Source organism: Ursus americanus, chromosome 15, assembly GCF_024610735.1.
Source record: "Ursus americanus isolate L20-20 chromosome 15, mUrsAme1.1.p, whole genome shotgun sequence".
NCBI classification, from domain to species: domain Eukaryota; kingdom Metazoa; phylum Chordata; class Mammalia; order Carnivora; family Ursidae; genus Ursus; species Ursus americanus.
The window spans coordinates 64,518,581-64,530,733 of record NC_142141.1 but is presented as its reverse complement, the minus strand read 5'-3'; the positions used below and the strand labels follow the sequence as shown (position 1 = coordinate 64,530,733).

The window sequence follows — 12,153 nt, the reverse complement described above, 5'->3', positions numbered from 1 at the left end:
AGGTCCAGAACAGAAGATGGGTACAGTAAAACTGGGTTTAATTCATGACCTAATGTGACCATTAAAAATGACATTTAAAAAATGATGTTGAAGAATATTTAGTGACATAAAGAGTTCGTACAGAGTAAAAAATGTATACGTATCTACAGATGAGAATGGTCAGCACAATCTCATTATCATTAAACATATACAAGCTCGGAAAACACACTTGAGGCATGTTAAAATGTTAACATTGGTCATCTCAGTGTGCTGGCATACTTAGTCTTTGTCCTCCGGTATTTTGCATCTTTTCTGCAATGAATATGCAATACTTTAGGAAGCAGAAAACATGATTTTTGTAGCTTTATTGGCACTTTCATTGCAACAGAAACACCGACTGTGCGGTGCCGTCCCACGGGACGAGACGGCTGTGCGGTGCCGTCCCATGGGACAGGACTGTGTGGTGCTGTCCAACGGGACCGGGCTGTGTGGTGCTGTCCCACGGGACAAGTGCAGGGGTTCTCTGTCCACCCGCAGTGACCGCCGGAGCAGGAGGGAGTAGTGGGTGCTTGGAGCGTGGGCTGTGCACTGACAAGCTACTTCCCTTGGGTGGGGGCCAGAAGCCTTTTGTTTGTCTTTGCTTCAGAAGCCAGGCTATTTGTTCAGTTTCTAAGTCTCTTTCTTGCACATATGTCCACTCAGCAGACCTGGTGTGCTGACCACAGGCGGGGCCTGGGATGTGCCCAAATCCATAGAAAGGGAAACACAGGCAGTACCTGGAAGGCAATCTTTGTCAGTTACAGGACAGTCTCACCCGGAGGGGCCAGGTCCGGAGCTCTGCACTGCTTAGCGGAGATGGGGCACCCTGCACCCCATCGTGGTGTGTGCACCCCCATATCCTCCCCTATACCTTCTGCCTCCAACCCCCTGTGTATGCCTCCTGTCCCGACGCAACCCTCCCTACTTGCTTCCCCGAAACCCCCAAACCCCTGCGTCTACACCTATGCTATACCACCCGACAGGGGGTTTGCCAACAGGCTGGTCACATCTGGGCTGAGGGGTAGCAGGGGTGTCCCCAGACACCAGGAGATGGGGGAGGCAGGGGTGACCCCATGGTTCTGGCTGGTTGGGGCACATCTGGACCTGGAACGCGGTCTTTCTTGAACCCTGCAGATCTCAAGCGCTCCTCACAATAAAGGTTCTAGAAGGACGGACATGCCACGAACCTCTCGGTCAGCGGACGAGGCACAAGCTCGGACCCCAGACGTCACTGCCCACCTCCAAGTGACCCCACGTGAGGGGTACCCGGGTGGGGCAGGGACCCCATGGGCTGGCGGGCTTTGCAGGGGAAGGCACCCGCTCACTGACGGCAGGGGACCGCTCTAGCCAGGCAAGTCAGCGCGGAGGCAGGCGCCGGCTTTGACTCGCCCCGCCCACCGGCCCGGGCCCCGCCCACCTGCCCCGGGGCCCGCCCCTCGCTGCTCTGCCGCGTCCCCACTGCGCAGGCGCAGGCTCAGGTCCATGTCGTTTGAAAGTATGGCGCCTGCGGGCCCCCGGCTGGTTCTGTGTGAGGAGAAGATCCGGGAGAAGAGCGGCCTGGCGCCTCACCACGATCTGGGTGCGCGGCAATGGCGGCGGGCCGGCTGAGGGTGCGAGCTTCCCGTCGCGACGTCGCAGACCGGGTCGGGCCAGAGGCGCGCCATCCTGATCGCGCTCTTCCCGAACCGTCGAAGGCGGGGTGGGGGGAAAGGAGGCGGGGCACCGGGGACGCGAGTGGGACGGGGGGCGGGAGGCCGGGGCCCAAGTGTTGGGGGTCGCGGGGTCAGGGTACCCGAGTGGGGAGGGGGAGGGGGCCCGAGCGTGGCCGGGGACGCAGTGGACTGGGACCCTAGTGGTGGGGGGACGCGGGGGGTGGAGCCGGAGTGGGCCGGAGTGGGGGGGCCCTAGAGGTGGGGGGGGCCAGGGCGGGTCTAGCGGGTCAGTGGGTTTTCCTTTATTTAAAAAAAAATTATTTAAAGATTTTTTTATTTGAGAGAGAGAGCTTTGGTGGGGGAGAGGCAGAGGGAGAGGGAGACAAGCAGACTTCCACCCTGCCGATGGGGGTGTGTGCCCTACTTGGGACTCCATCCCAGGACCCTGAGATCATGACCTGAGCAGAAATAGAGAGCCCTGCGCTCACCTGGCTAAGCCTTCCAGATGACCCACCTGGATTTCTTTTACCCCTAAATAAGGTGGTTTAGGTTGGCTTTTTAAAGATTCTTGACCCAGGAGCCTTCCTTCCTGGGAAAGCGCACCCTCCCCTCTCTGTTCCTAGACTCTGCTCTTTCTGTGCTGCGGAATTTCGTGTGTATGTTCATGGAGTATATTGGTCGCTAGTTTTCTGTTTGTCCTATTTTACTCTGGTTTTGGCATCAGGGTAAAGCTGAGTCCCTGAAATAAGTTGGGAAGTGTGCTTCCTCATCTGTTTTCTAGAAGAGGTAGAATTGGTGCTGATTCTTCCTTGATGAAATTTTCCACTGAAACTATATGGGCCTGGAAAGTTCTGTATTTGAAACTTTTAAATTACAAATTTAGTTTATCTGTTATAAGATTTCTTAATATCAATTTCTTCTTGGGTGAGTGAATTATGGTTGGGATTTGTAAAATTGATTCTTTTCATATTAGTTGTTGAATTTATGTGTATAGAGTTGTTTATAGTACTCCCTTATTAGCCTGTTCATGTCTTGGGGTCCATCCTGATATCCTTCTTCCATTCTCGGTATTGGTCATATCTTTTTTAGACTTGGTAGAGGTTTGTGAACTGTATTAATCTTTTCAGTGAGTCACCATTCGGTTTGATGGAGTTTTCTCCATTGTGTTTGTAGATTCAAATTTTTTTGATTCTTCTCTTTATTATTTTCTTCTTTTGTGCTCAATTTGCATTTATTTTACTCTCGTTTTTTGGGGGGGAGGGGTGGAGAGAGAGGGAGAGAGAGAGGGTGGGGGGGGTGCAGAGAGAGAATCTTAAGCAGGCTACATACCCAGTGCAGAGCCTGACTTGGGGCTCAGTCCCACCACCCTGAGATCATGACCTGAGCCAAAACCCAAGAGTCTGATGCTCAACCGACTGAGCCACCCAGGCGCCCCTTAATGGCCGCTTATTGAGTGTGCCACGCAGAGGCATGTGGTACATAGAGGATGACTGTGCCCTCGTGTGTAACTGGCATGGACTAGTCAGGTTAGCTAACCAGTGGGCTTCTGATTGTGATCCCTGAGTGGAAGCTATGCAGGCAATGGAGTTGAGCAGCCAGGAGTCAAAATAAGAGCCCAGCAAGGAGGGTGTTGCTGGGGGGAGAGGGTTTGAGGGAAGATGCAGAGGGGTGGGGGCAGGGCAAGGGCTCAGAGACCTTTTGGAGGTAAACAAGCTGAAACCTTAAATGCAATTTTTCTTTAATATCACTATTCAAAGTTTGAATGAATTGCATTATTTTTGTGACTTTTTCAGATTCTGAGGTTGCTATAGCTCAGTTTTATTGATTTATTAATAATTTATTAATTATTAATTAATTATTAATTTATTAATAATTTATTCCCACTGAAAAGTAAGGTTGAAGTCTCGTAATTTTCTATTCTTAGCTGAACTTCAGTCATTATCTATTCCTGGAACTTACCAAGAAAAGATTACTCACCTAGGAACTTCTTTGATGAATTTGACAGGTCTAAAATCTTTAGACCTCTCACGGAACTCCTTGGTGAGTCTAGAGGTAAGTTTTAAGTTTATTTCTTAAAAGAAAATTTATTGCTATCAGTGGCAGTGGAAAGAACATTTATAGTAAAAACTGCGGTCTGTTTTATACCTATGTTTACATGTGGGCTGTACACTTAACCCTGGTTACAAGTGCTGTGGTGGTGTTCTTGCACATCTCGTTACGTCTTTAAACTACTTTGACAACCAGAGTCGTATCTCTGATGAAGACGGTTGTATCTTTACCCAAAAGACTAGTGTGTGTGCTGGTCACTGTCCATCCTTCACCCACATTCTGCACTTCACATCTGTGTATAGTCTGACTCCTGGTGGCCTCAAAGCCTTGAGTGACAGAGCCATGAGTGCAGGGCTTCCTGCAGCGCTCCTGACGTGGCAGACAATGGGTCCTGGTAAGCAAGGAAGAAATCACCCAGGTGATGGCAGCTGGGAAAGTTGTGTAAACATTGCTCATGACTCCATGGAGAAGAGGTTCCTGTCTCCCTTTATAGAGAGAGCCACTGACGCGGGGTTGGGAGCCTGCTCAGGGTCACCTGTGAGTCTCAGTCCAGCCTCCACCCAGTGCCGGCTGACCTCTTGTCCTGCTCGGCTGTTCCTCGTCTGTTCAGGGAGAGCAGTAACGGCTCTACTCTGTCGGCTTGTGTGCAGATTCAATGAGGTGGTGAGGACGCGGTAGATACAGGCTGTCCTCAGTGCCGTTAGGACATTTCGCACCTACATGGCTGTTTCGTGTGTGTGAGATGTGGAGCCTCCCGCCTGGAACACATCTCTCTTTGTGCTCTTCCTGGCAGCGGCATGTGGCCATGGCAAGTGCATTTGTGAAGTTGGTCTCGGTTTATGTTGATGGCCCGTCTCCCTGTTTGTAGAAGTGTGAGCTAACCCTGCGTTTTGTCCTGCTGACAGGGCATCCAGTACCTGACTGCGTTGCAAAGTCTCAATCTCTACTACAACAGCATCTCCTCGTTGGCAGAAGTGCTGCGGCTCCACTCCTTGACGGAACTCACGGACCTGGACTTCCGGCTGAACCCTGTGGTGAAAAAGGAGTCTGATTACCGCCTCTTTGTTGTGCACACGCTCCCGAAGCTCAGGCGGCTGGGTGAGCGCCACAGCCGTGCTCACATCCTTGCTCGCGGGAGCACCGAGGTGTTCTGTGCTCTCTACTCCTCTGCTTGAGTCCCTGGGTCTCATGGGATGAGTCTTGTGGGAGCGTTGCCTGGAAGGAGGGCGGGGGGCTCTGGCCACAGACACCTGCCGAGGAAGGCCACCAGCACAGGTGTGGGCCAGGCTGCTCTGTCACTTTCTGGCTGATTGGCTTGGACATATTCTCTGAACGTCGGGTGCCGTTTCCTTGCGTGACCCCCTGGGCTTCATCTCAGGCTCAGCTAGGCAGTTGGATTCTACCTGGTTTCACATCCACCTGGACGGATAGATACAGGAAGAGAAGTTCATGTGTCATACCCTCCCCCAGGTGATAGGGATGGGAGAGTGTGAGGTTCTGTTGGCAGGTATAGCAGCCCACTGGCTTAGTAACCCATGTCCCTAAAAGAAACAGATCTTTGTGTCAGGCTCACAGGCCAAGCTTCCAGGGTGCCCACCAGCCGTGCCCAGCTGGGAGGGTCGTGCTTAGGGAAGCCCTAGCGGCACCTTCCCACCCGCCTCCCTGGCTGCCGGGAGTTGTTTTCGTCATGAGCATTGTGGCTGGTGGCAGTGCCAGTGCTCACCTCGTGTTGCACTTCCAGTGAGAGAGCTGGAGTATGAGCCCAAGGGCATGCTGAGCATAGAGAAGGAGGGGGCTTGGAGCCTTGTACCCTCAGTCCTCCCTGTGAAGGGGGGTAGTAAGTGCCAAGTAGTGGCGGTTTGGGCACATCTGCTTGAAGGGCAGTGTTGTTCTGTGTCCTCAGTGATCACAGTGTGTCCTCAATCCCGAGGGCCAGTTCACTGTTTGGGGAGGCTGGGGGCATTCAGTGTCTCCATCTCCTGGGTGCTGACCTAACGAAACCGAAATACAACCCAAATCACAGCAACACTTGTCAGGGAAGACGGTCCCCTGTCCTTCCGTGTGGTAGATACTGAGCTGTGGGCGTACTGTAGCTACTGGCCTGGCAGCATCCATGTTTTACATCTCTCGGCTGTGAGTACCTTGCTGCACGAGTATGTGCTGGCTTACCTCCCCGTGCCCCCTCTCCCCTCTCCACTGGTGGACCGTAGGCTCTGGGGAGCTTGGCTGCTCTGCTGGGCTGCACCTGCCTGGGCCTGGGGATAGGGGTGGGCTGTGGGTATCAGTGACCAACCCCCATTGGTACACTGATTAGTTTCAAGTCTACTTAGAATGTCAATGTTTAATTTTAATTTTCAGATGTTTTGGAGGAGTATGGGATGGTGTTCTTCCTTGACTGTTTAAGTTATCAACAGTTGAATTTGGCTCTTTTTCAGAAGCATTATAGTCCATATTATGGGAAAATCTTGCCATCTTCTGTCTTAAATCATTACTTTCCCTTTGTTATAGAGGTTTTAGATTCAGAATCTTATAGTGTTTGTGTGGAGAGGGGCATAAGAAAGAGGAGCAGAGGGAGAGGGAGAAGCAGGCTCCCCACTGAGCAGAGAGCCCAACGTGGGGCTTGATCCCAGAACCCGGTGATCATGACCTGAGCCAAAGGCAGACGCTTAACCGACTGAGCCACCCAGGTGCCCCCAAAGCATTGGCTTTTGATGTTGGGAACCATCTTAACCCTCAGATATTCTGAGGGAAGACCCAGGAGTAAGAACTAAGTAGAGGCCTTCTGGGGCCCCGGGCGCACACATGGGAACAGTTGAAACTTCGGATGTGAGGATGCAAACACTAGGCCCAAACACATGGCCACGACATCCTCTCTTTAGCATGTTAAGGGTTCTTTTCCACAGAGACATCTCAGATGTGCTCAGTATGGTTCAAGAACCTCATGGGGCACCCAGAATGTGCGTTAAAGAAGGCAGTGCTGAGAAGGAAGTGCCCATGTGAGTCGCGTGTGTATTTCTGCCCCAAAGTAGTATCTGAGGAGTAGCTTTCTGTGAGCCGGCCAGCCCTCTTGGAATCCGTACTCGGCATCTCTGGGAAACCAAGTGTAGCCACCTCAGCCCAGCATTCCTTTCCTGGGTCTGCCCAGTGCTTATGGGGGACTCGTGTGGCAATGCCAGCCCCAGGGATGGAAGGTCCCTGAACAAGTGGTGGCAGTCCTGCTCATGTGCAGTTGGCTGCAGGGGCACCTTCATTCCTATGGGGAAGGTGGTGTGCTTCAAGGGTGCTAGGAGGTGCCCCTGTGGGGCTTGGTCATCGGGGGCCTGTCACCTGTTTCATGATGACATTTGCTAATTTCTCGCATTTTCTCCCCAGATGACCGTCCTGTGAGAGAGAGCGAGCGGAAAGCATCCCGGCTGCATTTTGCATCGGAGGAATCACTCACCTCAAAGCAGAGCTTCCCAGCTGTTTTCAGAGTTGGAAGGTATGAGCACAAGTGGTATTTGAACATTGAGAGGAGCTGTTCAGACCTGCCTGTTGATGGAACATTTACCTTAAAGATAGAGACTTCTCTGTGTGCTGATTGTCACTGGGAGGGGAGCCCTGCAGGGGAGGAAAGGGAATGCTCGGATGCCAGCAGGGGCTCAAGGGGACGGTGGGGTGGAGTCTCTTTCCCCCTGTGGTCCATGTTTTCCATAGTTATTTTTTAATATTAAAATGTTTATTAAAGTGACACATGTAAAATCAAATAGCGTGAGAGGCTTGTGATGAGAAGTCATGGCTCCTTGTCCCCTCCTCAGCCCAGTCCTCAGAGGCAGCCACCTTCTCTTCTGTAGTGTTTCTGCTTGCAAGTTCTGTTTGAGTTACTTTCTCATCTCCAAACAATACAAACACATCACCTTTAGTGGGTGAGAGCACTTTAAGCAGCAGCTGACTGCTGCCACAGGCCCTGCCTCCCTGACCCCAGCAGTACAGTCCGTGGAATATGATCCTTCCCGTGTTCTCTGCTCAGTGTCCTGTGGCCAGCGCTGGCTCTGCCGTATGCAGTTGGGCTGTGGGGGTGGGCACTTTTGCCGGCCTGTGCCCCACTTCCAAGCCACCTCCCAGCCCTTGTCAGCTGCATTGTTACGTGTAACTGTGAACTGTGAAGCTTGGAAGTATTTAAATGGGTTCTGAAACCCGTGAAGTGTCTTTACGGTTTGCAGGTTGGTTTTAAAGGGCAGTGTTGACCTTGCTTGTAGTGTGCTAGAGTTATCTACCTTTGTACGCCATTTTGTTTTGTCTGAAGCTTTTAATGGTTTTCTTTTTGTATTTTATGCCTTAGCTCATCTTAAAATTCCTCTAATGTAGGGGTTGACGAATTCTTTTTTGAAAAGGGCTGCAGAGTGAATATTTTTCGTTCTGTGGACCGTATGATCTCTTTCTCAGCTTTTGAACGCTGCCTTTGTAGCATGAAAGCGTCATAGGTGATACTTAAACAAATGACTGTGTTCCCATAAAACTTTATTTACAAAAACAGGCAGTGGGCTAGATTTGACCTGTGGCCATTCTTTGCCAGTTTCTGTTCTGATGTCTCAGGATCAATTCCAAATCCTTAGAATCTCCTGTTCCCTCAGATCCCCTTTAGCTCCCCCCTTCCCTTACTTCCCCTTTCAAACTAGATTAATTACTGTGTAGGCAGCCGTTCCCAGTACCCTGTGCAATGGTCTAGATGTGTGTGGCCCCCCAAATTCCTATGTTGAAATCCTAACCCCTAGGTGATGGTGCTAGGAGGTGGGGCCTCTGGGAGGTGATTAAGTCATAAAGGTGGAGCCTCATGAATGGGCTTGGTGGCTGTAGACAAAACCCACAGAGTTTCCCCGCCCCTTCCTCCATGTGAGATTATGAGTCAGGTAGTGTCAGACCTCTGACTTTGTTCTTCTTCAATATTTTGTTGGCTGTCTCGGTCTTTTGCCTCTCTCTATAAATTATCAGTTTGTTGATATCCATAAAATACCTTGATGGGATTTTGACTGGGATTGCAGTGACTATTACAGATTGAGTTGGGAAGAACTGACACCTTGACAATATTGAGTCTTCGTCTCTATGAGCATAGTGTATCTGTCCACTTATTTAGTTCTTCTTTGATTTCACTTATCAGAGGTTTGTAGTTTTCTTCAAATAGATCTTGTACATGTGTTGTTAGATTATACCTAATAGGTCATTTTTTGGATGCTAGTGTAAATAGTACTGTCCTGTTTCATTTCACATGTCACTTGTTCATTATTGGTGTGTAGGAAGGGGTTGGCTTTTGTATGTTAACCTTGTGTATTAGTTTCCTAAGCTGATATAACAAAGTACCACAGACTGGGTGGCTTAAAATAACAGAAATTTGTTGTCTCACAGTAAGGTTAGAAGGCTGCAATCAAGATGCTGGGGGGTTGAGTCTTTGTGGAGTCTGTGGGGGAGAATCCATCCCATGACTCTTCTGGTGGCTTGCTGGAAATCTTTGGTGTTCTTTGGCTTGCAGATGTATCTCACCAGTGCTCTGTCTTCACATGGCTGTCTTCTTTTTCCCTGTGTCTTTTCACAAAATCTCTCCTTTTGGCATGCTTGTTTTTGTATCGTAGTTTCCCCAAAAGATACCAGTCAGGTTGGATTAGGGACTCAATCTAATCTCATACTAACTTGATGACCTCTGTGAAGACCCCATTTCCAAATAAGATCACGTTCTGAGGTACAGGGTGTTGGGACTTCATATCTTTTGGGGGGGGGGACACAATGTGACTCATAACTCCTTGTATTTTGCAGCCTTATTTTGCAGGAGGTTTTTTTTTTTTTTCTTGTTTTTGGTTGATTCTTGGTTATTTTCTACATAGGCAATCATGTATCTATGACAAAGACAACTTTATTTCTTCCTTCTCAATCCATATACCTTTTATTTCCTTTTCTTGTCTTATTTCATTAGCTGGGACTTCCAGTATGATGTTTAAAAAAAGGAATGAGAGGGGACTCCTTTGCCTTGTCCTAATCTTAGCAAGCAAGTGACTAGTTTCTCACCACTAAGTGGGAGGTTAGCTACAGGTTTTCATAGATATTCTTTATCTCGTTGAGGAGTTCCCCTCTATTCCTAGTTTGCTGATCATTGTTATCATGAGTGGATGTTGGATTTTGTCAAATGCTTTTGGTGTCCGTTGATATGAGGATATGAGTTTTCTTCTTTAGTCTTTTGATGTGATGATTGCATTGATTGATTTTCAAATGTTGAACCAGCCTTGCATACCTGGAATAAATCCCACTTGGTTGGGGTTTGTAATTCTTTTTGTACATTGTTGGATACAATTTGCTAGTATTTTTTTGAGGATATTTGCATCTGTGTTCATGAGAGCTATTGGTCTGTAGTTTCCTTGCATGTTAAAATAAGGCTAGCCACATGGAATGAGTTAGGAAGTATTCTCTCTGCTTCTGTCTTCTGGAAAAGATTATAGAAAATTGCTATAATTTTTTTCTTTAAATGTTTGATGGAATTCATCAGTGAACCCATCTGGACCTGGCATTTTAGAGGGTTATTAATTATTAATTCAATGTCTTTAATATATATGTCTGCTCAGATTATCCATTTCTCCTAGTGTGAATTTTGGTAGAATGTGTGTTTCTAGGAACTGGTCTGTTTCATTAGATTATCAAATTTGTGGGCATAGTATTCATATCCTTTTAACATTCCTGGGATCTGTCATCACGATCCCTCTTTTTCTTCTGATATTAGTAATTTGTGTCTTTTTTTTCCTTAATTAACCTGGCATAGAGGTTTTTCAATTTTATTTTTAAAGAACTGGCTTTTAGTTTTGTTGATTTTTCTCTGTTCATTTCCTGTTTTCAGTTTCATTAATTCCTGTTCTAGTTTTTATTATTTCTTTTCTTCTGCTTACTTTGGATTTAATTTGCTCTTCTTTTTCTAATTCCTAAGGTGGAAGCATGGATTATTGATTGTAGATTTTACTATTTTCCTAATATATGCATTCGTTGCTATGAATTACATTCCAATTAGTGTTTTCACTGCATCCCACAAGCCTTGATAAGGTGTGTTTTCATTTTCATTTAATTCAAAATATTTTTAAATTTCTCTAGAGATATCTTCTTTGACTCATGCCATGTTGTTATCTAGGAATTTGCTCTTTAATCTCCAAGTATTTGGGATTTTCCAGTTCTCTTTCTGGTATCTATTACTAGGTTAGTTTTGCTTTGGTCTGAGAGCAGATAGTCTATGAATTCTCCTCTTTTAAGTTTAAGATGTGTTTTATGGCTCACAGTGTGACTTACCTAGGTGAATGTTCCATGAAGCTGGAGAAGAATGTGTAATCCATTTTTGGGTGAAGTGGTCTATAGATGTCAGTATGTCCAGTTGATTGATGGTGCTGTTGAGTTCAACTGTGTCCTTACTGATTGTCTGCCACCTGGGTCTGTCATTCCTGATACAGGGGTGCTGGAGTCTCCAGTCTCCAGTGCACTCATCTGTTTCTCCTTATAGTTCTGTCAGTTTTTGCCTCGTGTATTTTGGTGCTGTGTTGTTGGGTGCATACAGGTTAAGAGTATTACTGTCTTCTTGGAGATTTGATTCCCCTATCTTTATGTAATGCCTCTCTTATTCCTGATAACTTTCCTTGCTTTGAAGTATCTCCATCTGAAATTAATGTAGCTTTTCCTGCTTTCTTTTGAATAGTATCAGCATAATATATTTGTTTTTAACCCTTAACATTTTTTTTTTAAGATTTTATTTATTTATTTGAGAGAGAGAGAGCACCAGTGAGAGCACAAGCAGGGGGAGCAGGTGAGGGAGAGGAAGAAGCAGACTCCCCACTGAGCAGGGAGGCTGATGTGGGGCTCGATCTCAGGACCCCAAGATCATGACCTGAGCCAAAGGCAGCCGCTTAATCGACTGAGCCACCCAGGCGCCCCTAACCCTTTACTTTTTATCCATTTATGTCTTTATATTTAAAATGGGTTTCTTGTAGACGACATGTAGTTGGATCTTGTTTTTTGATCCATGTGGACTCTCTTTTAATTGGAATGTTTAGACCATTGATGTTTAAAGTGGTTATTGATAGAGTTGGATTTATATCTATCATGTTCATTTCTGGTTTTTTTGTTCCTCTTCTTGTCTTCTGCTCTGTTTCTTCCTTTTGTGGTTCCAAAAGAGTGTGTTATACCATTCCGTTTTCTCTCCTTTGTTAGCATATCAGTTATAATTATATTTTTACCTTTTTTAGTGGTTGCCCTAGAATATGAGGTAGACCTTTACAACTAATTCTAGTCCACTTTCAATACCATCGCGGTGCTCCATGGGTAGTGGCAATATCTCATAATAACAAACATTCCTCATTCCACCGTCCTGTCCCTTGTATTACAGGTGCTGTCATTCAGTTCATTGATGCATAAGTTATGATCATGCACGTAATAT

General features: G+C 47.2%; 1 protein-coding gene across 1 annotated transcript in view; it reads left to right on the top strand.

Moving 5' to 3' along the window:
* The first annotated feature begins 1,491 nt into the window (after window positions 1–1,491).
* The window catches only part of CEP72 (centrosomal protein 72), a 33,239-nt gene continuing 22,577 nt past the window's right edge, over window positions 1,492–12,153 (top strand). Inside the window, exons 1-4 of the mRNA XM_045808022.2 lie at window positions 1,492–1,597; window positions 3,595–3,722; window positions 4,625–4,817; window positions 7,092–7,200. Of these exons, the coding sequence (XP_045663978.2) occupies window positions 1,501–1,597; window positions 3,595–3,722; window positions 4,625–4,817; window positions 7,092–7,200 (527 nt within the window). The 5' untranslated portion in view covers window positions 1,492–1,500. The remainder of the gene's footprint in view (window positions 1,598–3,594; window positions 3,723–4,624; window positions 4,818–7,091; window positions 7,201–12,153) is intronic.